At 40.1% G+C, this 26,887-nt stretch overlaps 1 protein-coding gene across 1 annotated transcript in view; it reads right to left on the minus strand.

Annotated features, from left to right (window-relative positions):
• Positions 1-25,326, minus strand: part of LOC132860447 (E3 ubiquitin-protein ligase UHRF2-like) — a 37,422-nt gene extending 12,096 nt beyond the window's left edge. Inside the window, exons 1-6 of the mRNA XM_060891654.1 lie at positions 25,002-25,326; positions 7,139-7,441; positions 6,247-6,536; positions 2,854-3,072; positions 1,081-1,190; positions 786-972 (exon numbers count right to left, since the gene is read on the minus strand). Coding sequence (XP_060747637.1) covers positions 786-972; positions 1,081-1,190; positions 2,854-3,072; positions 6,247-6,536; positions 7,139-7,441; positions 25,002-25,154 — 1,262 coding nt within the window. The 5' untranslated portion in view covers positions 25,155-25,326. The remainder of the gene's footprint in view (positions 1-785; positions 973-1,080; positions 1,191-2,853; positions 3,073-6,246; positions 6,537-7,138; positions 7,442-25,001) is intronic.
• Positions 25,327-26,887: the final 1,561 nt, after the last annotated feature.

Here is a 26,887-nt window from a genome sequence, read left to right on the forward strand (position 1 = left end):
AGCCTTACAGGTGGGTAAAGGTAATTGTAAACAGCAGTGCTGCATTTAAAAAGTTGGCTTAATGTAATTCACAATGTCACATCATTTAACATGGAAAAGTAGAGAAAACAAAACACTACAGAAAATATCTTATCATGCAGTCAGCTGTAGTTTATTATGATTAAAGTATCATATTTCCACTACTACACCCCACCCCTACACTTAATTATTTGATTAATATTTAAAAAAATATATTATCTGTTCTATGGATTATCCTATGCTCTAAAAGGACATGACATTTATACAGGACAGAACATATCTAAGAAAAAAGAAGGGCTAACAAATTATTCAGCAGTACTATTAGTCCTTAGTGATAACGTTTATGTTGAGATGTTAAGTCATTAAAGGTTTCTGCAATATATTAAAAATAATGATAAGAAAGACATTCATAGGGAACTTATTATTATGGATTATTTCTACCAAGAATATATATTGTTTAGACAACTATCTTCCTTGTCTTTACATTCCAACAGTCTTTCTTTTTTGTGTTTCATCTGTCAGAGCAGATAGATGTATTGTGCACTGGTGCATGGTACACAGGTGGTTGCTACAAACTAGGACTGCTGTGTGGAAAAAGTAGTTGTGTATTACAGGCTATTTTAATATTATTATAGGTTTGCATGGGCTGAATGAAAAACTTGTCTGCGGGCCATTTTAGGACCACAGGCCTTGATTCTGACACCTGTAACCTACAGGGTCACACTGCATTAATGCACCTGTGTACTTGTCTGTGTTTGTGTTCTCACCAGTCCTCATCCTCTGGAATGGTGGACAGTGGGGGGTTGAGGCAGTACAGATGGAAGGCCATGTTACACTCATCACACAGCAGCTGCATGTGTGCGTCCTGCTTCCCCCCACACACGCAGCATGAACAGAACCGACACTCTGCATCCGGGTCAGCTTTACAGTGTTTACACTCTGGCCCACTCTTACCTATGCACACACGCATACACACACACAGGGTGGCAAATAAACCTTTTGTTTTCCTTATCACAGCGAATGACACAGGGTATAATATTGGTGGTGTATGTTATAGCCCACGTTTAAACTGGCCGTTGGTGACGGAGAGAGGAGGAGCTCCAGGTTTCTCAATTTGGTAGATTTCTTCCAGAAACAACAGCTTACAATCACTAATCACATCAGTTGGGCCTCTGTAAAACAACCAACGGAAAAACTGACACGGTACAAACCAAACTAGTAAAATAAAATCTGAACACCTTTTAAAAACAGGCATGAAGGCTAAACTGGATAACTTAAATCCAGCACATATCATTACACCATTACAAAGTTACAGTCTGGATAAAAGTTCACATTTCCTTTTCACCTTCAATGTAGCTATTCAGCTAATATGACCATGGCTGAACAACCAAGGCTTTTACCCACCAGTTTAAGCATCTGCAGTTTAAGTATAATTAATCACACACTCAGCTCTAGAGACATTGTATCTCAGTTAAGGTCGGAAAAGTTTTTGCATCTATTTTTTTTGTCTCTATGACTGAAGCAATGTATGGCAGATGTATGGCCCAATATTTATCTGAGGAAACTTCCACATATTTTAAAATGGGTTATGCAACTGCTTAAGTTTATTTTATGGGCTCCCAATCAGTTTAGGCCTCCATGACCACCTCAATGACCAATGCCTCTGATGGTTTCATTTAAAAAATATGGCTTCCATCCTTTATACAGCAGCTTATAAAATACCACTTGATCCAGCACATCCTATTATTTTGCATTTTAAATTAGATTAAATCTGGGTTATGAAATCTTATGAAGGCTCATGACCATATACACTTGCTGTCCAATTTATTAAGAACACCTCTACGTTCATGCAGTTATCTAAAAAAAACAACAACAAAAAAACAACAAAAAAAAACAATCATCTGGCCACAGTGCAATGCATAAAATCATGCAGATACAGGCCAAGAGCTTCAGGTAATGTACATAACTAACACCAGAATTGTGTGATCTCTGTGAAATTGTTTGTGGAATTGATATTGGCAACAGACAGGCTGGTTTGAGCATTTCAGAAACTGCTGACACAAAAATGTCTAGAGTTTATACAGAACAGCAGAAAAACAAAAACACTGAGTGAGTGATATGTCTGTGGGTGAAAACATCTTGTTGGTAAGATAGGTTAAAGGAAAATGGACAGATTGTTTTGAGGTATAAGGATATAGTAACTCAAATAATCACTCTTTACAACCATGGAGAACAGCACCTCAGCTTAATGCCAAACCTTGAGGATGGTGGGCTACAACAACAGAAATCCACACTTGGTTTCACGTCTGTCAGCCAAGAACATGATGCTGATGCTAATAAGGCCTGAGACCCAAATTGGTTGGAGACCAGAAAAACCCCGATGATTTTTCCTTAATTTTCAACTGCCCAGTTTCAGTGAGTCTGTGCCCAAACCAGACTGCTCAATCCATTCTGTGTAAACTCTAGACTGTTGTATGTGAAAATCCCAGGAAGGCAGTAGTTTGTGGAAAACTCTGACCAGTCCATCTGGCAGCAACAACCATATCATGGTTAAACTCATTTTTCCCTATTCTGATGGTGGACAGTGAGAACATTGTGAACCATGCAACCATCTTATTAATAAGTACTTATACTTGACATTTATTATTCTGTACAAATTCACTGGTGATCAAAACAGTTGAATTTTTTTAAAAAGTAAGTAATTAGTAAGTAAACTTCAGACAGCAAACACGATCTTAACTAATAATCCACATTTGTGGTGAAAAGAGTTAAGCTGAGCCCTTTAAAATGCTTCAGGATAGTAAGCAATATATGAAGTGTACATGGCACTCTTACCCGAGCAGGATTTTTACTCGCACCTCCTTTTTGGTCCTGGAGATATGGTTGAGCGTGGTGATTTCAGCATCATACCAGAATCCCCTCTCTTCTGGAAGCTCCAAATTGTAGTTCACCATTACCACCTGTCCCACCTCGAGCTGTTCGAACCGTAGCAGTGTCCGAGCTCGAGGACGCACGTCCTCTGCGTTCATTTCCACCACACCATTCTCTGGGTAACTGCAGACATGTGACATTTAATATTTTGTACAAATACACTGATGAGCAAAACAGCTGAAAATTTTAGCTCATTAGTTGGAATGAAAGTCTGGTCAGGCAACAAATCAAATCGAATGCTTCTTTGAGTCAGCTCAGAAAATGTTTCAAATTCAGTACTCATTCAGAGCTCTTGGCCAATGCTGACATCTAGACAAATACTCACTACCTACCAGTTTACTGCAGTTAGAACAGAATTACAGTTATTACAGAATTCCAGCTTTACAGAAGACGCTTTTATGTCTTCAGTGAACTCGTAATGTCTGAAAAACCTCCCTTTAATAGTGTGTGATGCAGATTATACACTTTCACAGTTAGAAATTTGGGGTGTAATGTCACAATAGAAGATATTTTATCTGGTCTATCAGTTTTTATACATATTTGCTCAGAAGACAGCAAGTTCAACAAACCTTACTACAACACATAACACACACAGTGTCACACCACATCTTAATCTTACAACTTTTATGAGCTTGAGCTACTCTATCTGAATCCCACCTCCTGCTGCACTACGCTCATCAGCTGTGACGTGATCTGGCTGACATTAAAACTGTATTTACTGAGCCATTTAGCATGCATAGATGACAGATGATCTTTTTCTGTTACTATGTGGTTAAACACAGAGAGACAATAAACATCTGTGTATGCAAACTGTTCATAAACACTGTATGTACTGCTATTATAGTAAAATTCACAGTTCAGGGGTGTTTGAAGGGGGAATTATTATTGTTACCACACCAAAGTTATTATAATAATTAAAGACAATATAGATCATTTCCTATAACTGTACAAATGTTTTATGTCTCTTATACCACAGCAACTTATTTCTATAAGTATTTTTTCTTTTCATTTTATTTTAAATGTTAATACAAAGATTTTAAATGCTGTGTAAAAAGTTTGTGTCTGTTATCACTTCCATTATAGCAACTATAAACAGTTGTTCTATCACCAGCTTCTCTTTTTCTGTCTCTTAGAGATTATAAGACAAAAATCTGAGCTTGTTCTTTTACCAAAAAACCACAAAGGGTAAATTCCTCTACCCTGAAGACCTTCCCATGTCAGAAAACTTATAGTACTGCTGATGTAGAACATGAATCAACAATTTCTGACCATTCAGTTTCCCCCAAATCCTGTATCTAGTTTAGAGATTTAAAGTGGCTTAATAAAAAGGTAAAAAGCACCACTAAAACAGTTTTTCACACAGCATTGTTTCAAGTCTGATCCTGCTGCAAAGATTTCTTAGAAATCCTCTCCTGTTTCCATCCCAGGTGGCTCGCATTTCTGACAAGCTGTTTTTCCCCTCGCAAATGATACCAGACTCACACACACACACACACACACACACATACGCACACACACACGGTAAGGAGAAATGAGAGAGCATGCACAGCTCAGTGGGGAAAAACAACAAAGCACCCGGCTGTGTTAAATCCCTCTGTTGCTGCCATCTTAATTTACAGTGCAGGAAAAAGGGAACAGTTTAGAAAGAGGGAGTGTTAATAATTAAGGACAATTTCCAACTGTGTGCTGAGACATTAACATAAAATATGATTAACATATACTTTTCTAACATGACGTATCTGAGATGAGCAAAGCTCTTATCCCCCAGACTGTAAATGGTACAGCCCGTGGCTCTTCACACTTCATGTACAGAATTTTAGCTATGGATTTTTTATTTTAATGAAGTTTATATGTTTATATTTTTATTTGATCAGGGAACACACATCTGGGTATTACACAGAAAACCAAAAAATTCCCCATTTTATGCATGCCATATTTATACGTGAAATCCCATCATGAAAACCATAATGCTGTATTAAATATCTTGGCTCACAGATTATTCAACTACAGCTCATATAGCTGCTAACTACTAAAACTGATTAAGTGAAAGATTCATTCATTCAAGATGTTTTCTTTGTTTGTTTAGTTAGTTAACTAACTCCTGTTCATTGGAGCTGCTGACGTTTGCCATTTTGTAATGAGCAGTGCAAAAGAAGAAAACATCACTAACAAAGGAAGCATGATGGTCACGCAGTGTACATTACCTCTCTACCACACATACAGTCTTGCTATCCTTTTGACCATAACTAAATGGAAAACAAATCCACATGGGGACCAGCCAAATGTCCCCACAATGTCAAAACTGTCACATATTCCTAATTAAAAACAGATTCCTAATCGCTGGTTTAGTGGATTGTATTATCAGATTTTCACAGCTGGACATGCGATCCTTTTCTATTGGCTTAAATATGGACCCAGTCATTTTGCTGCCCTTTTGAATCAGCCAGACTTTATCCCATTAACCCATAAACATGCTGCTAGCTTAATCCCCTAAACGAAGTGCAGAAACAGACACCTCCATTTTGCCGTATGTGGTTAATGATTTATGGCTTTGCACGTATAAACATACAAGTGCATTAACAGCTGTAGATCATTTGCAGTATATATCTAATTGTTTTTATAGCTATGTCGTGTTTGATTGTTTATTTTTGTCGTAAACATAGCATGAAAAAAAGGGGAGAAAATAAGAAAGAAACGCTCGCCGCTCAAGAGAGGTCGCTCGTCTCCATGGCAACGGCGCGTTCCGGATGAATTTGCCATGGAAGGGGAAAAAAAACGAGCGAGAGAAATAAGACGAGTGTGAATTCTGCCTCTCCTTCAGCTGCAGGCAGAAATCTGAGGAAGAAGAAGGGAGTAAGGTGTTTACAAAAGACACACACACACGCATACAACCGCACACACTCAAGTGCAACAGTGCTAAACCCAATACGCATGGATATACGCATGCACAGACACACGTATACATTCAAGCACAACACCATTAAATACAAACACAATGAAGAACTCAGACACATTCACATACACACAGCCATACACGCAGAAGCTCATAACTCGGTTGCTACCTGGATAACATATTTAATTGGCACATCTGAAATCTTAGTTTAGCTGCTTTTAGCTAGATGGCTTATATTAGCAGTGTTTATGAATATAACTTCATATTTCATATTAGCTATCTTGGTACTTTTTTTTTACAAACTGGGCTTTTTCAAATTTAAAACAGCAGAATGTGGCACGGACGAAAAGCAGGACAGTGGCCTGTTAAATCTGTGCATTAATTTAAAGGTTAAATGCACCCACTCCTCGTATTTAATATGGTAGCTGATATCGTCTCTGCCAGAATCTTCTGCTTCAGTCTGAGATGTTGAAGGCTCTTCACTGTTCGAGTGTGGCGGCACAGTGCCGTTTGTTTCTGACTCCGTCTCCACCTTCCCATTAATGCGCTTGCCATTTCTTCCTGCTCTGCCTGTAGATGATGCTGCTGTCTCAGCTTTGCTTTTGCTCCCTTTGTTGGACAGCGTGACTTTCTCGATAGTGGCCTCGAACCAGGCGCCGATGCTTACATCCCTGCAGTCCACCAGCTCGTTAATCTGAAAACAGTACATTCATATTAATCCTTTCTTCACCTGTTCTTCACACTTGCATCGTTTACACCTACTTTACACCTACACACATTACATTACAAATTTTCTTTATAACTACACCCCTCCCTGGGATGGGTTGGCACTCCGTCCAGGGTGTATCCTGCATTGATGCCCGATGACGCCTGAGATAGGCACAGGCTCCCCGTGACCCGAGGTAGATCGGATAAGCGGTAGAAAATGAGTGAGAGAGAGAACTACACCCCTCGTACCTCCTTACACCTTTACCCTTTGGACCTGTTCTTTATACATACCACATTTACAGCTGTTCTTTATATGTACTCCATTTATAACTCTTCTTTGCATGTTATTCCTTTACACCTGTTCTTTACACCTGTTACATGTTAGACTTGCACCCTTTACAACTGCCCCTCCTCTACACCTTTTGCACCTGCTCTATACACGTACATGCTTTATAAATGGTCCTTCCTCTACACACTTTACAACCGTACTTTACAACTAGTTGAACCTGTTTTTTCTGCATACACCTTTTTACCCCTGCTCTTTACACCTACGTACTTTACACTTACACACTATAAGTATGTTCTGACCTTATAAACTCCAATCCCTGGATCGATGAGGTCAGTAGATGATGATGTCGAAGGCTGACTTTCTAATGCTGACCCACTATTGCTGCTGACCGTTGCCGGGGAAGCCGTGGTTGCCGTGGTTACTGTGGTTGCCGTGGGTGTGGTAGAGCTGCTGCTGGGAGGAGTAGCGTTACCAGTCATGACCTCTCCATTGTTGGGAGTAGGGCTTGGACTGTCAGCTGGATCAGTGTGAGAGCGAATGAGAAGCTGAACAATGTCATTAAGGCCAACATTATAATCGAATAGTGTCTGTCCATCCTCCATCTGTAAATCATAAGGAGAGAGAGAGTGAGTGAGAGAGATATAAAGTTATTATGCTACAAAACGTTGACTGGATAAGGTATGGTAGTTATTAATGAATAAGTCAGTTAAGAAATGTAAACATTTGAGTAAAAGAAGGTAAGAACAAAGGAGGAGGAGGAGCAGCGAAAACAAATAACAGAAAAAGAAAATAAAAAGTTACAAAAATAAAGGAGGCAAAAATTGGGAAGTTAAATAAGGGATGTTAGGAAGGAAGGACATAAGAAAGGAAGGAAGGAAATAAGGAAGGAAGGAAGAAAGGAAAGGGAAATAAAAAAGTGGCAGTAAAAAAAGTAAGAATTGAGCGAGAAAGAAAATGGTAAAAAGGAAGTGAAAGTAAAGGTTAAGAAAACAGAAAAGAGGAGGAACAATAGATGTTAATAAATAAAGAAAAAGGACAGAAAAAAGGAAGACAGAAAATAAGCGATGTTAAAAAGGGGAAAAGGAACAATTCCAGAAAAAAGAAAGAGGAAAGTAGTAATGGAAGTGGGAAGATGGGGGAAAAGAAAGAGGGGAAAAGAAAGAAAGAAAGAACGAATGAAAGAAAAAAGAAAGAAAGAAAGAAAGAAAAAAGAAAGAATTATTTATTTATTCAGCAAACTCGCATTATCATATACGCTACACTGTGTGTGTGTTTTGTGTGTGTGTGTGTGTTTGTATGCAGGTATTTGCTACTAAATCTAGATACTACTAATATAAATACATATTACAAACAAACATTCAAATAGTGACAAAAAGCACAAGGGGTTGCTATGGAAACACATACACAAACACACACTCACACACACAGAGGAACACAAAATCCCTCCCACCTCACCTTCAGCCCAAGCGCACACGCAAATACACACACACACACAATGAGAGCAAAATGGCGGCTTCTTCTTCACGCTGTTTGAGGGAGCGGGAAAAGCAGCACACACTATGCCATGATGACTGTCACTAAAGGAGCACTAAGACACAGACACACACACTCTATATTAGTATAAAACGATACTGCTGTAACGGGGTGGTAGTGAGAACATTGATATCCAGTGCATATGACAGCAACTATCACCCTCTATCATCACATTTTCCGTTGATAATCCGTGTGTTTGTGTGTGTGTGTTCGTATTGCGAAACAGTGCATGGCGAAGTGTGTGATTTTTCCTGATCTCTCCTTTCGGATGAGCATGAAGGAGAAGACCGCCATTTTCTCTGTTATTATGTGTGCAAATGGAATGTACAGAGAAAGAAGCTACTCCATAACCACAAAAAATAAAATAGGTACACAGAAAAAGAGAAACAGAACGAAAACCAATCAGACAAAGAGAGACACCTGACTGACTTTTGCATCAGTCTGTCTGTCTCACTTGCTTTGGTCTGTTTTTCTTTTCCTATTAAGTAGAAATACGCAAGAATCTGGTCACATGATCATGCTTGTTTGTTTCACTCTTTATCCATTTATAAACTTTTAGGGGTCTTATTCCTGTAGCCGTCACTATAACAGCCCTTTAATGCTGAGTGTGCATGATGCCATGTTATTTTATTAACCCAGTTGTCAGGATCAGCGCCACCACAGTTCCACTGCCTGACTGCCTCCCCCATATATCCCCCCGCCCAATCTTCACCTTTTAAATAGTTTATATAATGGTATCAAGGATTTATCAGAGAATCTGTAAAGAAATCAACCATAAAGCAATCATACGAATTCCTGATTCAAACTGCTCATGCTCACGAAAGAGAGAAATAAAAATGAGCACAGAGAAGACGCGCTGAATCACTCTGACACGCAGAGGCTCTCACCAACCCGCCATCTTAACACTCTTCCAAAACAACATCGAGAAAATGGAGTGAGACAAAACAGAGGGAGAGAAAGCAGGAGTGACTGAGGGAGAAAAAACAGGGATAAAAAGAAAGAATAGAAAAGATGTGGGTGAAAGCGGGCAGACAGATTACAGCTTGCAGGACCAAAGACCATTAGGTCATTAATAAGAACATTACACAGTCACATATGGCACACTGAGTTCATTTATTCACTCTTCGTAAGTTCCTGGTCGGGAAAATCATGCTTTAAATCCTCTACTAATGTATTTATATTTTGAGAAATAAAACCATCTAAATTTGTTACAATATACTGTGAGCTAGTAAATAAAAAATAAAAGAAAATAACAGCATGAGTGGGTTAAAATAAATGGTCCATGCACATCTCTAGACCAAACAACAACTGTAGTGAAGAATAAGTCACACACCATGCTGACACTTCTGTCATTTTTACCTCAAAGTTTTTCTATTGTTTGTCCATTGGGGAGACACGAAAAACTTAGGGCTTATATTCAAATACAGATATCGATATTTGTTGCATTGAACAGATACAGATAATGGTATTGTATCCCTTTTTTAAAGTCTCTGATATTGTGTAACTACCATCAGCATTTGGTAAGTTAAACTGTTTGAGATACCTGAAGAACAAAGCATGTTGTAGGATTTAAAAAAATGAACAATTAACAACTACAGCAGCAAAGTTTTTTTTTGTGTGTGTGTGAACAAAAAGCGTGCACTGTCTATGTCTAATGACTAACAAGCACACACCCATACCTCGTTACTGATGTTACCACTTTCATTAGGACAGTTATTTATTCATGAATCCTGTATTTTATTATTAGTAAACATTACTTCATGTCTTTAACTGGTAATAAAATCTTCTTTTCTTTTATGCCTCAGTTTTCTCTGTTCATTTTCTCTTGTTCAGTTTTATCACTTTGTTCATCTCCCTTCAGTGTCCTCTGTATTTTCCTACTCCATTTCATCCCTCCATTTTCACGCCATGGTTTTGCGCGAGTGGTAAAATGGCGGGCTCTTTAAGAGCGAGACACGCCATCACGACGTGTTAAGAAAAAAAAAAAAAAACGCTTGCTGGTGCACAATCAAGCTCTCCTGGATCTGTGTGTGTGTGTTGCAAAGTATGTGTTTGAGTGTCTGCGTGTTTTGCACTCAAATATCTTAAGCCAGAGTGTGTGTCTGTGTGTGTGTGTGTGTGAGTATTTAAATTCTTCACAACCATACATTAGTGTGCACTGTCTTAAAATTGTGTATGTAGTTTAGTTTGACGAGTTGACTTGCAAGTTCTCAAAAAGAGGCCAAAGCGCAGTGTGTGTATATGTGTGTGTGTGTGTGTTTGCGTGTGTGCATGCGTCCAACCGCCATTTCAGCTTCAAGGAAAAGAGAATTCTGGGAAATTTGAGGAGCAGCTCCCCTCCCCCATCACCAGCCAGACATAACGCAAGCATGCAAAAGAACAAAATTTTTTAAAAAAAAAAGGAAAAAAGGAGTAAAAGAAAGAATTGAGTCACGTTCTATTGACAATACAGCATCGGCATAATAGTGTACTAAAATGCAACTGGGTAATAAAACATAAATGACTGATTATTAAACACTCAGCGACATAAACAATTAAATCCTTCTTTCCAGTTTTCTCTCTGCTTTGCAGCCTGCAGTAACGTGTGATATGTAGCTGAATATCGCTGTCTGTTCAATGAGCAGTCGGGTCTCACTGGGGTTTAGACTAGCTCTCATCTCGATCTTGTTCACATTGTGATCGGATCTCGTTTTCTGCTGTACAGTATGTAGATAAGCTAGCTAGAACAAGTAAGCATTCAGGGCTTTCAGCACAGCATGAGCCCAATCTTACTATCCAGGTGATATGTATTTTATAGATTTTCACAAATATCATGCTTCACAGTTTGACTTGACCCAATAAAACACACAAGCTGGTTGTAAAAAAAATAAGGGAAAATGCTGAAAACCACAAATGTTAATTAATGTCAATTAATTTTCATTTGTGTATCATCACTTTTAACAATATACCATTGTCCCCAAGCAGATTTAAAGAAATCTGGATGAAGGTTTTAATACCTAAGGAGCATTTACTAGATGAGAAAGAAAAGAAAAACTCCCTGAGTCAATATGAGGAAGAAAGCTGGAGAGGAACCAGACTCAAAAGGAGCCCATCTTTATCTCTCCTTTTTATAATGTATGTCCTGAATCTCTGGTTGATACCAGATAGTGGGATTGAAACTGATTAAAATGTATAGGTGTAGAAAAGTAAATGTGTATCAAAAATATGTTCAGTATGAGCAGAATCTCCTACCGCAGATCACAAGTTTACATTATTGGCTAATGTATTAATCTTCTGTTATCCTTTCAACAGTGACAGCTCACTCACAGGAACTTGTATAATAAATCTGCTACATAATATAAATCTTACAATAGATAGATTAACATTTTTTAAAGGTGTTAAACAGTCATAGAACATAAAAACAAATGCGCATTATACAGCTGAGAAAATCCCTTTGATAAACTATAGGTCATGACAATCTGCTTATTTGTGTTTGCCTTCTTGTTATAGACATGACCCCGTGTGAAAACAGAAAAACATGGCTGAAAATGCTATGAACTCAGACACTTTTACAGTAAACAAAATAAACATGCCATGCTTCAAAAAACTTAATGTCAAGAAATGTGGTGAAACAGTCTGAAGTTTAATTAATTAGTGATGTTTTTTCTATACATTTATTATACCCTACAAAATGTTAACTTCTTTTGAATGGCTGGTTCACAAACTAAAAGCCGAAATGTTGTCATCACATAGAAAGACAGGCAAAGTTCTGCTTTGGATGAACCATTTTCACAGACATGTATGTAATATTATATGTATGTAATCTTTACAAAGAACAACAACACAGCAAGTGCACTATTAACTATTCTCAAAAATCAGTATGAGCCAAATTTAGTATGTTTATAGTGTTATAACTTGGCTTTCAAGCAGGTGAATGGTTGAGTGGGTGAAAACAAGTCGGCCAAAATGCTAACATTGTCATACAGCCCGCACTTAGGATAAGAGGAGTACTTGCAAAAACGTTATTAGATAATAAGTCACTCAAGCAAAATAAAAAAAATAATGAAAAAAATTAATGATTAGTTGAACTCAACCTACTTCACTGCTACATTTACTAATTTTGATTTATGATCCTCTTTATTAAATTTATTTATCATTTATGGAATGTGTTTTCAGCATCATTGCACTGCAACAGACATAAAGCTGTAACTTCAACCCCTCACACCCCTATCCTCATACCCCAGTTTTTAAAGGCTTGTCTCCCTCATAACAGAAACCAAGAATTTGAGAGAATCCTGAGGTTCTCTCACCAGCTGACATAGCTTACTGTATGTCCCCATGCCATAAACCTCCTAAAAGAGAAACTGCTTTATGTCCCTTCGCTCTCATGTGTTCACTTTACTGCATATAGCAATAACAACATAATTACACAAAACACTCTCTGCTCGGATATTTCACTGTACATTCCCATCCAACATTCTGACCTCTTTTTTTTTGTATATTTTGTCATGACCGGCAGCATTTATGTGTGATTCTCTGAATGCACTGAATTTGCATTGTTATAATTCTATATTTGTATTATTTACTCATGTAAGAATGGATTTATTGGAACTTCCAATAATTCAGTCTGACTAAATGTAAAAGATTGCAAAAGTGTACCACAATTATTTAAGGTGCAAATCTGACTAAGAAACTTTTGATTGATGTCCTAACAGCAAAACAAAAAACAAATACATTATTTGGAATCCACAGATAAAATGTTGTTAGTGGATACAAATACATGTATGAATAGGAGGTGCAATATATTTTTTTCTAGAAAAATTGCCAGAAGAGATTCACATGTGTCTGAGAATAGAGTGTTTTGTGATTGGGATTCAACAGGACAACAAAAAAGTTGTACAATTGGGTCGGGGTTACTCTCCTGCAGGTGAGTAAATAAATATAGATACAGATAACGGTAGTGGCACTGAACAACCTTACTAAACACATATACTTAAAAACTAACAAAACAAGACAATTAAATGGGTGTGCATTTTTATAATTCATCTCTCACAAATTTATATGCTACTTTAAACAGAATTGCTCTGTTTGTTGATTCATAAAAGTTTCTGATGTAAAGTGTCTTTTAGTAACAAAACCTGTTTGTATGTTCAGGTTTTTAAGAAAGAAATCATTCGGTTTGTTGTTAATATTTGGGTAAATGTGTCACAGGTGTCACAACCAGGGAAGGAAGGAGACGGCCCCGTACACAGGATAGCTTCAAATGAATGGGGTTTAATAAATGATAAAGACAAAGACAGTAAATGGAGGCACACGGTGAAGGCAGATGGGGGGAGCAAGGACCACAGCGAGGCCGGTGGGGAGAGCAAGGACCACGGCGAGGTAGGCGGGGGGAGCCAAGGCACACGACGAGGCAGGCGGGGGGAGCAGGGCACACGGCGGCGCAGCCAGAGAGGGCCGAGCGATGTCCACAGCCGAGCTTAAGGGCCGAGGTGACGTCCGCATCTGAGCTGAAGGGCCGAGCGAAGTCCACAGCCGAGCTGTAGGGCTGAGTGACGTCCACCGCCGAGCTGAAGGGCCGAGCGAAGTCCATCGCCGAGCTGAAGGGCCGAGCGACGTCCACAGCCGAGCTGAAGGGCCGAGCGACGTCCACAGCCGAGCTAACGTGCCTAGCAGCGTCCCCCGATGCACCGCGGCCAAACCCTCGCCTCGATGAACTGAGGGAAAGGGAGGGAGGGTGGGAAAGATCTTCCGCCACGGGCCTGCAACACCCCCCGCGGATGAAGTGAGGCGACGTCCTCCTCGGTGGAACCGGAAATGGAGCAGCGTCCCTCACCGGAGCAAGGTGCGGGGCGATGCCGCAGGGCACCGGAAAAAAAAGGAAAAAGGTCCAAGAAGACTGACGTAACAGTCCGGGGGGAAAAAACGATTAAAATGGATCTAGGAAGACTGACGGAACAGTCCGGGGGAAGACAACGATTAGAATAGGGGGGATAACGACGGGAAAAAAAAAGCTGGTCCGAGCTGGAAGCTATCCTGCTGGGTCCGTATTTGGGGCGGATTCATTCTGTCACAACCAGGGAAGGAAGGAGACGGCCCCGTACACAGGATAGCTTCAAATGAATGGGGTTTAATAAATGATAAAGACAAAGACAGTAAATGACGAGAACTAAGACAATACAAATGACGAAACCTAACCTTGACTAGACGTAACCAATGAATCCGCGCCGCCATCGGCAACGCGGCTCACATTTATACAAAAGACAATGAGATACAATAAGGATCAGATGTGGAGACAGGGAGGAGCAGACGAAGGCGGGGCAGACACGTGACAACAACAATAACAACAGCACATGGCCGAAAGTCCGAGCTGATCCCGGACAACAGGAAAGAGGAAGGCGAATTTCTCTGAGATTCAGGTTCCCTTTATTTTCTCAAACATGCTTTTCAACACACCTCATTTACTCAACATAAGACTAAAGAAAAATCTCAAAAGTTCATGACTTCCACTTCATTCAAGCTCACTTCAAACTGGATCACATTCCATGAACACATGTTGTGAGGCAACAATGTTCCATCACACCCCTGCACCAACTGAAGCTGACTCCATCCCCCAGGTTTGGCACAGCCATAATTTTATTGATTTTTTGTGATAAATATTAATAATTACATTATTAATATATGGGACCAAGATACATCTGGGGATCCAAACAACCAACAGAACAAAAAAATAGTGACAAAATGGTGAAACCCAAATAGACTAGAAAAATCAGATAGACGTCAAGATATTGGAGTCAAGGAAAGCAGCCTACAACACTTGGTAAATCCAGTTTAAATAAAAATGTGTTGAGGCCCAATTAAGAAGTTAATCAATGCACTTCATTGATTATGTATAAAATTTAGACACCAAGTCCGCAAAAAAACAGACCAACTTGTGGGCATTGGACACCAACATCAACAGGTGGCTCAAATCCCTGTGGGTCATGGCATGGTAACTGGTAGGAGCAGCTGTGTACAACCATATTTGAAGATGTCTTGATGTCTTGCTCTATGAGGTTGGTATGAGAAAATGAGTTCCTTCCTCTCAGTAACTATTACGGACACAACCACAAGAATTTCCTCTCCCGACGATTGCAAAAACCTGTGAAAAACTGCCAATAGAAAAGGCCATGAGATGGTTTGATGTCTTACCTAAATGCCCAGCCATGAGATTATGAAAAGCCACAAGGAAAAGCACCAAACCTGTATTGTGTATTCCTCAGTTTGAGTGTCTTGCATGACACAATATAGCATATTCTTGAAATATTGTTGGGATAGTTCAACATGTGGATGGATTTGCTGACTATCAATTACTCTCACTTAGTTGAAACTATGAATCAGGGTTTCACTGTGTGACTGCTCCAAGGGTGACTGCTCCCTAAAGGGAATTCCCTCAGTGGGTGCACAAACAGTGATATTAGAATGGGGAGACCTGAGGGATGTCAGGGAACAAAATCGGTTCTCACTCAATGCCTGGATCACCTGCAGCAGCAGCAAACCTATACAGATGGGTCTACCTGTGGAAAGACAGAGGTAGACAGCAAGGTCAGAGTGTCAGGGACCCAACAGTGCCCCATCAGTGTTGTGCCGGCACCTGGCCAACCCTTTGTAATACTGCACATTTAATGCTCTGGTACTCCAGATGCATGCATAGAGGCAGCAGCAGGGCACCAGCCATCCCTGTGTAACTGCTGTGCACTCAAAATGGAGGGAGTGTTTCTGGAGGAACTCTTGGTTTGCAGAAGCATTTGGAGCACCTATCCATCCCTTTGAGTGATAACCATCAATGCCGTTGTCCCTGGCACCAGTCAAGGAGGGCATGATATTAGTAATGGTGGAGATTGACAAGGTACCTTAATTATCTCATTGAGCTGGAAGTGGCATCTGGTACCATCTCCCAGGTTTCACTGCCACTGTAGAACTCAGGGTGAGTGTCTATGTGTGAAGGAACGAATTTTCCTCTGAGTTTAAGCTTCTCTTTCCTTTCTCGGGTAACTTGTCAAGTTTTTAAGTACAATTTTAATTAAAACAAAACCATACCTTTGCAATTGACTGGTTCCCTATTATTCAAGTACAAGTTCAATTCCAACTGGATCACACTGTGTGTGTTTGTGTGTTGTGAACCAACTTTGCCAGCTCTGTGTCTCACTCTCACCCATGGTTTTACTGGAAGGACATAAGTAAACTAGGTAATTACAGGAACCATCATGGGTCACTTGTCGGTTCTACAACCACACACATGCTGCCACAGCATCTGTTTATGTTCAATTGATAGGACATAACTTTTAAGCATTAAACACTGGGATTAACACTGGGATTAGCACACCATAGAGCACAAATTATAATTTGTGTATGGTTACATAACTTTTTATGCAATTATATTTTTATTGAGCACTGATTTGATGCAATGTAAAATCCTGGTTACTTTTAAACTTTGGTTACTTTATGGATTCGTTGTAGAAGTCTTATTAAATGGGGTGAGTCATTTCTTGAGGGACAGAGAAAAATGCAGTGAAATTCTCTCTCAGCGTCTGGCAAAGTACCCCAGCTACACAACGTACTCGCTTCAGTGGTGAGCAGAAATCTTTAAGCAATGCAGAAAAGCAAAGCAGGAGAAATTGTATGCTAGAGACCAAAAAGCACAATATGACATCCAGCAAGCAGAGTCTTAAAGAATCTACATTTTTGGTTTTCACATACTCACAGATTGGTCATATTAACATCATCTTAAATTAGGAAGATGTGTCTGTGTGATGCCAACATAATACATTATGATGCAAAACATGTGTACATCGTTGTGCCAATGGACAGATGGCCTGAATATAATTGGTGACATACTATTAAACTTAGTGTTAAATAACACTATCTGTTAAAAACATTAGTTGTCATATTTACATTTACGGCATTTGGCAGATGCCCTTATCCAGCTCGAAGTACAACAGTGCATTTAAGTCTCTATAGATGAATATATTAACACTGGTTCACTAGGTTACAGGCTTTGGATACCATCAACCTAAAACTCACATGAGTGAACAGGTAGAAAATAGTGCTCTCATGTAATCGCACATAATAATTAAACAAAAACATGTTTTAAGAGATTTTTGAAAATTAAAAACTGAAATCTGTATTTATATTCTTTATAACTAATATTTTCCCTGGGCTCCCCCCCCAACCCCCCAACCTGCAGTGTGACATCTGTTTACAACGAGCGTCTAACCAAGAAACAATAACAGATTGTCCCCAACACAGCCTCCTAGAACCAACATGCTGAAATTGTGACTAGTTTTCTCCAGTAGTGCCGCTTTGCCTCTTTCACCACTCTGTAGGACACAGCCTTGTATTCATCCATGTTCTTGGTGGTGAGGCCCATGTTGTAGGCAGCAGAATGGATGTCAAAGCATTGAAGATGGTTTTAACCACATGGTTTCTGAATGGGAAATGTTCTGATGCTGGTTTTGTGAAACGTATCGTATGCTAGTTTTCCGATAAATCCCACAACCAAAACTACTTCCATAAATGTGTTGTCATCAGAACTGTGCCTGAACATGTCCCAGCCTGCTTTATCCAGAGAATCCTCCAGAGTGGCCAGCGATTGTTCTGTCCAATGCACAACCTCTCTCAGAACCAGAGATTCCTGCTTTGTTTATATTTATGCATGAGTTAGATGGTCTGATGGTCCAATTTCCCAAACAGTGGAGTGTAGCAGTGGTCCAAGGTCCTCTCACCTCTGGTAGGTCAGGTTATAAGAGCCATGACCAAAGTAAATTCCAGAGCAAGGTAGAAAGAGAGATATTTGTTGGTCCGGAGCTCCAAGTTGGGTGAGCAGAAACATGAAAGAGGTACACAGATGTCCACACTGTCACACAAGCTGTTGTTTACCATCAGCCACACTCCAAAACCTCTTGAGTTTCTTGTTCTGTCCATGCGTTAACCGGAGAAGAACTTGATTGGATGGTTCAGCCATGTCTTGTAGAAGAGTGTGCAGTCCTTGAATGTCCCTCTGGAACTTACCCCGGCCTTGAGGTCCTCAAGCTTCAAGTCTCTGTTCTCCAGAGACTGGATATTGGCTAACAGAACGCTAGGTAGATGAACACAGTTTGCATGTGCCCTCAGCCTATTCCTGGTGCCGGCTTGTTTACCTTCATTTGTTTGGGTCATGTCCTTTGTTGCTCCTCAGGATTTCGCTCAGCCATCTTGAGTTCAGATTAGAGTACAGGTATAGAAACTGCGGTAAGTGATAATGTCCATGATGCAGGTTTTTTTGTTTTTGGCCAGATACAGTGCTTGTGGTTTCTGCCCAAAGATTTTTCATTTTTGTCTGATCAGGCATATGCCTCCTCTCAGAGCAGCAGAGACGCTTGTCTATCCAACAGGTTCTCTGATTTGAGAGATGACGGCATGGCAATAGCACGCACAAGCCACTCCGGCTCCAAAATTTTGCTTTTCACAATTTTTAGCCCAATTTTTCAGGGTACGTGGACACCAGAAAAAGCTGTGCTCATGTATACGACTGCCAGACACTAAAGAAATCATGCAGCAGTCAACCTGCATGATGGTGAGTTCCGGATGCCGCCATTAAGATCGACAGGCTCACCTCCTGTCGTGCCATCAGAAATGCAGCTCTGTGTGGTAAGGCTTGCGGTGGTGGTGTGTGTTTACTTCAACACTGAATGGTTGATGTATTGATCATCCGCAAGTGCGTTAATGATGTGACTGTCTCCAAGACCATCACCACATGCTCCAAACAGAAGTCATGGATGACTGCTAAGGTGCGTGCGCTGCTGAAGTCTGAATATTTAAGTGTCCTTAAGAACAGTAACTATCTCGAGCCATCAGAGAAGCAAAGCGTACACATGCTCAGACAATCCACAGCCCCTTCCAGGACAGCAGAAACACCCAGTCCATGTGGCAGGGCATCCCAGCGATCACAAACTACAAGACAGCTTCACCTACCTGTGATAGTGCCGCCTCCCTCCCAGATGCGCTGAATGATTTGGTTTGAGGTGCAGAACAATGTAGCGGCAAGGAAGACCATCCCTACCCCAACAACCATGTACTCTGTCTATCCACGGCCAAGGTTGAGGAGAACTCTATGCAGAATTAACCCCCGGAAGGCTGCTGGACCAGACAACATTCCTGTCAGGGGTCTCACAGAATGTGCAGAACAGCTAGCGGATGTCTTCACTGACATCTTCAACTACGGGCCTCAAAACAACCACCATCGTCCCCATGCCAAAGAAGTCTACAGTGTCCTTCCTCAATGACTATCGTCCCAATGTAAAGAAGTGCTTTGAGAAACTTGTCATGAGGCACAACAAGATTCAGTTACCACCCTCACTGGACCCCCTGCAAACCACTCCATGGACGATGCCATTGCCATGACCCTTCAATTAGCCCTTACCCACCTGGACAATAAAGTCACGTACAAATGCTGTTCATAAACTTCAGTTTATAATTCAACACAATCATCCTTCAGCACCTGATTGAGAAGCTGATCCTGCTGGGACTGAACACCTCCCTCTGCAACTGGATCCTGGACTTCCTGACAGAGAGACCTCAGTCAGTCCGGATCGGGAACAGGGCTAATAGCCCACTGCTGTTCACTTTACTGACTCATGACACAACATCAAGTTCGCTGATGACACAAATGTGGTGGGTTTCATCAGCAAGAACGACGAGTCGGCATACTGAGAGGAGGTGCAACAGCTGGTGTAGAGCATCTGTCTCTGACTGTTGATAAAACTAAATAGATGGTTGTTGACTTCAAAAGAGCACAGAGCAACCAATATCTGCTGAACATCAACGCATCCCCTGTAGAGCTCATCAAGAGCACCAAATTCCTTGGTTTTCATCTGGTAAATAACTTCATCTGGTCACTCAATACCAGCTCCATCACCAAGAAAGCCCGGGATCTCCCTCCCCCATCCTCACTACATTTTACAGAGGGACCAATGAGAGCATCCTGAGTAGCTGCATCACTGTCTGGTTTAGGAATTGCACCATCTCGGATCGCAAGACCCTGCAGTGGATAGTAAGGACAGCTGAGAAGTTCATTGGAGTCTCTCTCCCCTCTATCATGGACATTCACACCACATACTGCATCTGCAAAGCCAGCATTGTGGATGACCTCACACACCCCTTACACACACTCCACCCTCCTGCTCTCTAAAAAAAGGTACCAAAGCATTTGGGCCCTTGCAACTAGACTATGTAACAGTTTCTTTCCACAAGCCACCAGACTCCTCAACAACTGAACTCAATTGTATCGAGCACAACACACACACATGCACACTCAACTGTGTGGACTGCACTGATCAAATACTCACTCTTCCAATATACATCCATGTCTACAACACCACCCATATCAAACTGTTAACATGCTATTTTGCACACTGTTTTTGATATCTTTGCATATGCTGTCTTGCACATTCAGTCAATTGCTGTTTTGCACAATTCATTACGATACCCCATATAACTGCTGCTATTATGTTATGTGTTTATTCCAGTATTTTTGCACATGTACTGTAGAATATACAGTATGTACACTGGTCTGCAATGCTTTTGTGTATTGTCTTTTTTGTTTTGTCTTGTAGTGTTTTGTATCGTTTGTTTGCACTGTCTTTGCAACAGGTTGCACAGATGCACTCTCCAGTCCGTCCTATCTTCCAAAGTTTGCTCCCTGGATAATAAAATGTACTACATCTGACTTCAGTGGGAAACACAGCAAATTTAGAGACTGTTATGTCTTCGTTATCACGGTGACATTGCTTTGTGACAGAGTTCCGGAGGACACCATTCAGCTAGATGGGCTCACCTCTTTTTTTTACCAACAGAAATGCAGCTCTGTGTTGTAAGGTTTTCAGTTCTGGCTTGTGTGACTACATCAACACAATATGGTGCTTGTTTCTAATTACCGCTCATTGCTAGTAAAGTTTGTGACTGTTAGATGCAGACCATTTTATTTCCCATAGGAATCCACCACTCTTTTCATTGTCAGATTGTACATTCCCCAGTGCTAATGCTAAGGATGCACTTTGTTAACTCTATGGGGCTATTAGTGATCTGCATGGACTGTTATTTATCACCAGTGATTTCAGCCATGCAATTCTCAAATCCAACATTGCAACGATGGGGCAAACACTTCAAATGTGGTTTACACAAACATCCCCCTCATGTACCACTGGGAGCCCCGCCACCACATTGGATTCTCAGACCAATCGCCACATAAGTGCACAAATCAGAAGCTGTGGATGTCTGCAAAGGTGAGTGTGCTGCTGAAGTCCGGAGCCTCTGCCTCATTTTACAAGATTTCCATAATTTTACAGCAAAGGCCAAACTGTACTGAGCCATCATAGAGGCAAATAGCACACACAGCCAGAGAATCTACAACCACTTTTGTCACAGTGGCAACAGCTGGTGCATGTGGCGAGGCACTACAGGACATTTACCTCACATGCTCATCTGGAAATTGATGACCCCTCCCACCCCTCACACACACTCTTCACTCTTTTACCTGTTCTTTAACTGTCTTGTTTGGATGAGCTTGTGGCCCATGCATTAGGTTGCTGTTCTTGGCTGAGAGGAGTGGAACCCTATGTGGTCTTCAGCTCCTACTCGTCAAGGCATGGACTTCACAAGATCTCTGAAGGTGTACTGTATCTGGTACAAAAACATTAGCAGCAGATCCTTTAAATCCTGTAAGATGCAAGGTTGGGGCCCCAGATGTTGTTTACAAGCATATCCCACAGATGCTTGAACAGACTGAGATCTTGTGCATTTGAAGGCCAAGTCAACACCCTGAATATTCTGAGCTGTCATGTCAAGTTTAATGCATTCCAGAACACTTTTACAGCAGGGCTAATTATCCTGCTAAAATATGCCATTAGAGAATAACATTGCCAGGAACTTAGTCTGCAAAAATGTTTAGGTTGGTGGTAAATTTCAAAATAAAACCCACATAAATGCCAGGAACCAAGGATTCCTAGAACCTCACATCTGCATCACACTGCATCTGCCAACTTGCCTTCTTCCTATAGTGCCTTCTGGCTCCATGCCTTCCGCAGGTAAATGAAACACACATGCCTGGCTGTCCACATGATGTAACAGAAAATGTGATTTATCATCACCTTCTTCCAATGCTCCATTGTCCAGTTCTAATAGATCGCATGCCGTTTGTAGGAACTTTTTGCTGTGAACAGGGGTCAACACGGGAACTCCAATAGGTATGGGGCTGCACAGACCCATATGCAGCAAGCTGCAATGCACTGTGTGTTCTGATAGCCTTTTTAACATAACTACTATTAACTTTTTCATCAATTTGTGCTAAAGTACTTCTGTGAATAAGACCAGATGGACTAGCCTTCGCTCCCCACACACATGAGTGAGTACTGGAGTACTTCATTAGTCTTTAGTTCACTGGTTGGCCTTCCTTGGACCACTTTTGATACATACTAATCACTGCATAGTGTGAAAACTCCCTGTGTCCTGCTGCTTTTGAGATGATTTGCAATTTGGCCTGTGTCAAAGTTGTTCAGATACCCACGCTTGCCCAATTTTACTGCTTACAGCACATCAATGTCCAACAGTCCACATGATGTGTAATATATATCCCACCCCTCTATAGGTGCCGTTATGATGCAGTTTTTGCCTGAAAAAGAATGTGCTTGATTGTTGTAATAATTAGGAGCTGATTAAATATTGTGTTTTTAAACAATCAAGCCAGCTGAGATGCCACATTACCTGATTGTACAACTTGTAATATTATTATGCACACCACTACACTTCTTAAACCAGAAATAATGACCAAAACTTAGATGACGTATTGAGATGACTTTTAAATGAAAATGCAAGCAGGGAAGAAAATCTGTGTGTAACTGTTGGTATGACAGAGTTTTTTAGAAAACAGTTATGTAACATTTATAGAAGACGTCTCTGGTATCAAGACTTTATTACAGGGTAAAATAGAGAAGCCAATGAGGGAACGGCCATTTATAGCTGCTATAGCCTAAAGTGATGATGACAGGAACTAACTGCTTTTGATGTGTTCCAGATCTTTCAATGTAACTAAACTAGGAGTCCAGCATAATTATTGACAAGTATTGACAATAATCATCAGTAAGCCTGTGAGTCTAGTAGCCTACAAGCACACTCACATGTGTCAACACAGCTGGGGTGAGAGAAAATCTTGTGAACATATTTGGATCACAATAACAGACAGCTCAAAGTGGGACATGACATAAAAAAATTATAATCAAAAACATTCTGAAATTAATTCCAATAATTAATTGTAATCTATCATTTTCATGAATTTTAACAAAATAAGAGTAAGCGACTACCGTACACAACCCAAGAGATTAAAAATCAAATGCTCCGAATAGTTTCATATTATTTATGTACAAGATACTGCCACAGTGTTGTGTGAGGTAGTGGCCAGCTCTAAATAAAAAAAAATATATAGCTTATTAACAGCGTAAACACGGCAGCACAACGCAGTTATAACAGCCTAGTTACACAGTAACATAAAAGCGTACTGGGAAAATAATTCATATGGTCGCATCCGTTTGCTGTCTATACTTTGAATCGTTTTGTCTTCAAAACCTCCGCCTTTTATTCATCAGCACGTGCAGCTGACAGGAAACCGGAAAAAGAATACTTTGCTTTTGTTTCCCTCTCTCTCTCTTTCTCTCTCTCTCTCTCTTTCTCCGCATCTGTATTCGTCTCAAGTCCTTTTCTTCTTTCACAAGTGACGTTCCATCCGCAAGCCCGACGTCAAAACAACACACACACACACACACACACACAGCTTTCCAGCAGCTTCGCTTAGAGGCAGCGCACGTGTAGCGAGAAAAACACAAACACCAACAGCTGCTGTGATGTCGCGATGTGCTAATAATAAAAATAATCATAAACGGAAATGAGGTATAGGCTCGACAAATGAGCGCAATAAACTAGACCTACGCAATACAGGAATACCGTTAATAATCATTACAAAACAAGAGCTTGCTTAACGCTATTAAGTGGCACATGTCTTCAGGTAACCATGGCTACGTCCCAAACCATAATACTATCAGTCTGAATAGTGTCACTACAGTATATTATTACAGTTTAAACACCACTCAGTAAGACAGAGTGCAGACTGGGGCGTTAAAAATGTATAGAAATATATATATATATCTACACAGTGACCGTTATATAATTTTTATATAGTGATAAGATTTATTTGTTAAAATAAACAAACTAAAATAATACACAAGATGATCCGAATACGCAAACAACTAGATAAACAGCCTAGTGTTGACTTGACACCTGGTGTTTATCCGGGTTCAGTCAGAATTATGTAACACTGCAGGCTTTAATTCGGTTTAAGTCTTGATTATTTTGCTGACTGATAAATACAATGACTTTCGCTCGATTTCGAGGGGTTTGTTGTAGCTTTTCTTGCGCAATAATCTGCAGAGTAACATTCCCAGCCAAACAGGAAGCGTTAGCCAGCGAGCTAGCTATCTAACTTAGCAACATGGCTAGCTAACAACATAGCAATAATTCAGAATACTAAGACAAAATCTAAGAGATAAATACGAGTGTGAACGCGTTAAAACAGACGTTTCGGACCTGTTTGCCCCTGTAGAATAAGCGCTGTCTTTCAGGGTCCACATTGAAGATCTTCTGTATTTTGAGACGCAGGGACTCGATCTTGGTGAGCCGGGACAGATCCTCCACCGTGCGGGTCTCCGTCCCGTCTATAGTGCGGACCTGAATCCACATCGCGGCTCGGTTTAGCCCCGAATAACGGTTACGTTTAACGTGAAAAAATAAATCGGTTTAATCCGGATTCTGGGGGTCGCAGGGAGGGGAATAGGGGGGCTCTGAGAGAAAGTGTTCACGTCTCCATACACACACGCGCACGCACGCACGCACACGCACACGCACACACACACACACACACACACACACACACACACACACACACACACACACACACACACAATCTCTCTCTCTCTCTCTCTCTCTCAGTTTTAGGAGGCGTTACTCACTTAAAGCAGTCACGTGGCGGCAGCGGGGGGGAGGAGGGGAGATAACACGCACCCGACGTTACAAATTCGCGCCTTTTTAAAGACGCCACGAGCTCCTCTGAGGTAAACTTGTAAATTAGCCTGTTGCTAACCTGTTCGGACTTTTAATTCATTTTAATGTAAAATAAATTTTAAACAATGTTCTGGAAATATGTCTCTTTTTAACGACGAAGGTTTTATTTAGTATATGATGGTTGTATCGAAGCAGAAAAATACGGTTCCAGTTTGAACCTTAGACAACAAAAACTAGCCAAAACTGGCTGAATAACTAGAAATATAGAATGAAATTAGACACAAAAAGACACGTTTTGCTCATAGAATTAATCGGATGTGATTACGTACTACAAACGCGTTTTCATAAAAATGTTTTGCTAGAGAACTATAAGAAGTTTCACATGATTTTGTTTTTAAAAGGTTGGCTTTTATAAACAAAAGATTGTTTTAATTTAAAAAAGTTTTTTATTGCTAAGCCAATTGATCTAATTTTTCAATATAATATAATAACTCATAAAGCATGTCTTGTATCAGTAAATAATTAGTAATAAAATATTAGTAATAATAAATAATTGGTAATAAATACTTATGCTAACATATTTATGATTTAAATATTGTTCTATAATGTAATAGCAGGTTAAACTAACATTTTCCCTCATTGACTACAGATAAGAACTCTGGAGGCTGATTGATGAGATCAGTCTTTTTTATAATAATATTGAATAATCTTCAATTTGTGAACATTTCTGTGTTCTTGAATGCAGGAATTTCTGCCAAAATATTTACAAAAAATCAGCACAGAAGTGAAAAATATGAACATCATTATCTTGCTCCTACAAGCGTATATCCTATCTCCACATATATCAAAGGTTGTTGTTATACATTTAGACAGAAGCGAATCATAGTAAACATTTCATGTTAAAATATCTGAAAATATATCACATATATAAACACAATATAGACAAACATGAGGATTGAATTGATTTGGCTGGTATTGAGACTAATAGTTATAAAACATTGTAACAGCCGTGTTACAATGATAAACCAAATATTAATTGGGTCATTAGTAAAAACTCGAAGAAATAGCAAAAACAAATGGAGGAGGGAAGATGGAGGAAAAGGGAGAGAACGAGCGTGATCATAATCAGAGGATTTCCTGTGGAACCTTTGGAAGAATTACATCGATTGGACGAGAGTGGTTAGAGCGCCCTCTTGTGGAAAATATGCTTTTTTTTCAATCACAAAATTTAATATCACACAGCTTCGATAATGAGCTTCCAAACAAAAACACTACAATAACACCGAGAGGGTATTAATGTGCTACACCTAATGTATCATATAAACAGGTAGATTAAACAGATGACAAAAGTCATTGTGCTGCTTAGGCTACATCAAGAATTATCCTTTTGTTGCAGACGAATATGATTCTAA

Source organism: Tachysurus vachellii, chromosome 17 (genome assembly GCF_030014155.1).
Source record: "Tachysurus vachellii isolate PV-2020 chromosome 17, HZAU_Pvac_v1, whole genome shotgun sequence".
NCBI lineage: Eukaryota > Metazoa > Chordata > Actinopteri > Siluriformes > Bagridae > Tachysurus > Tachysurus vachellii.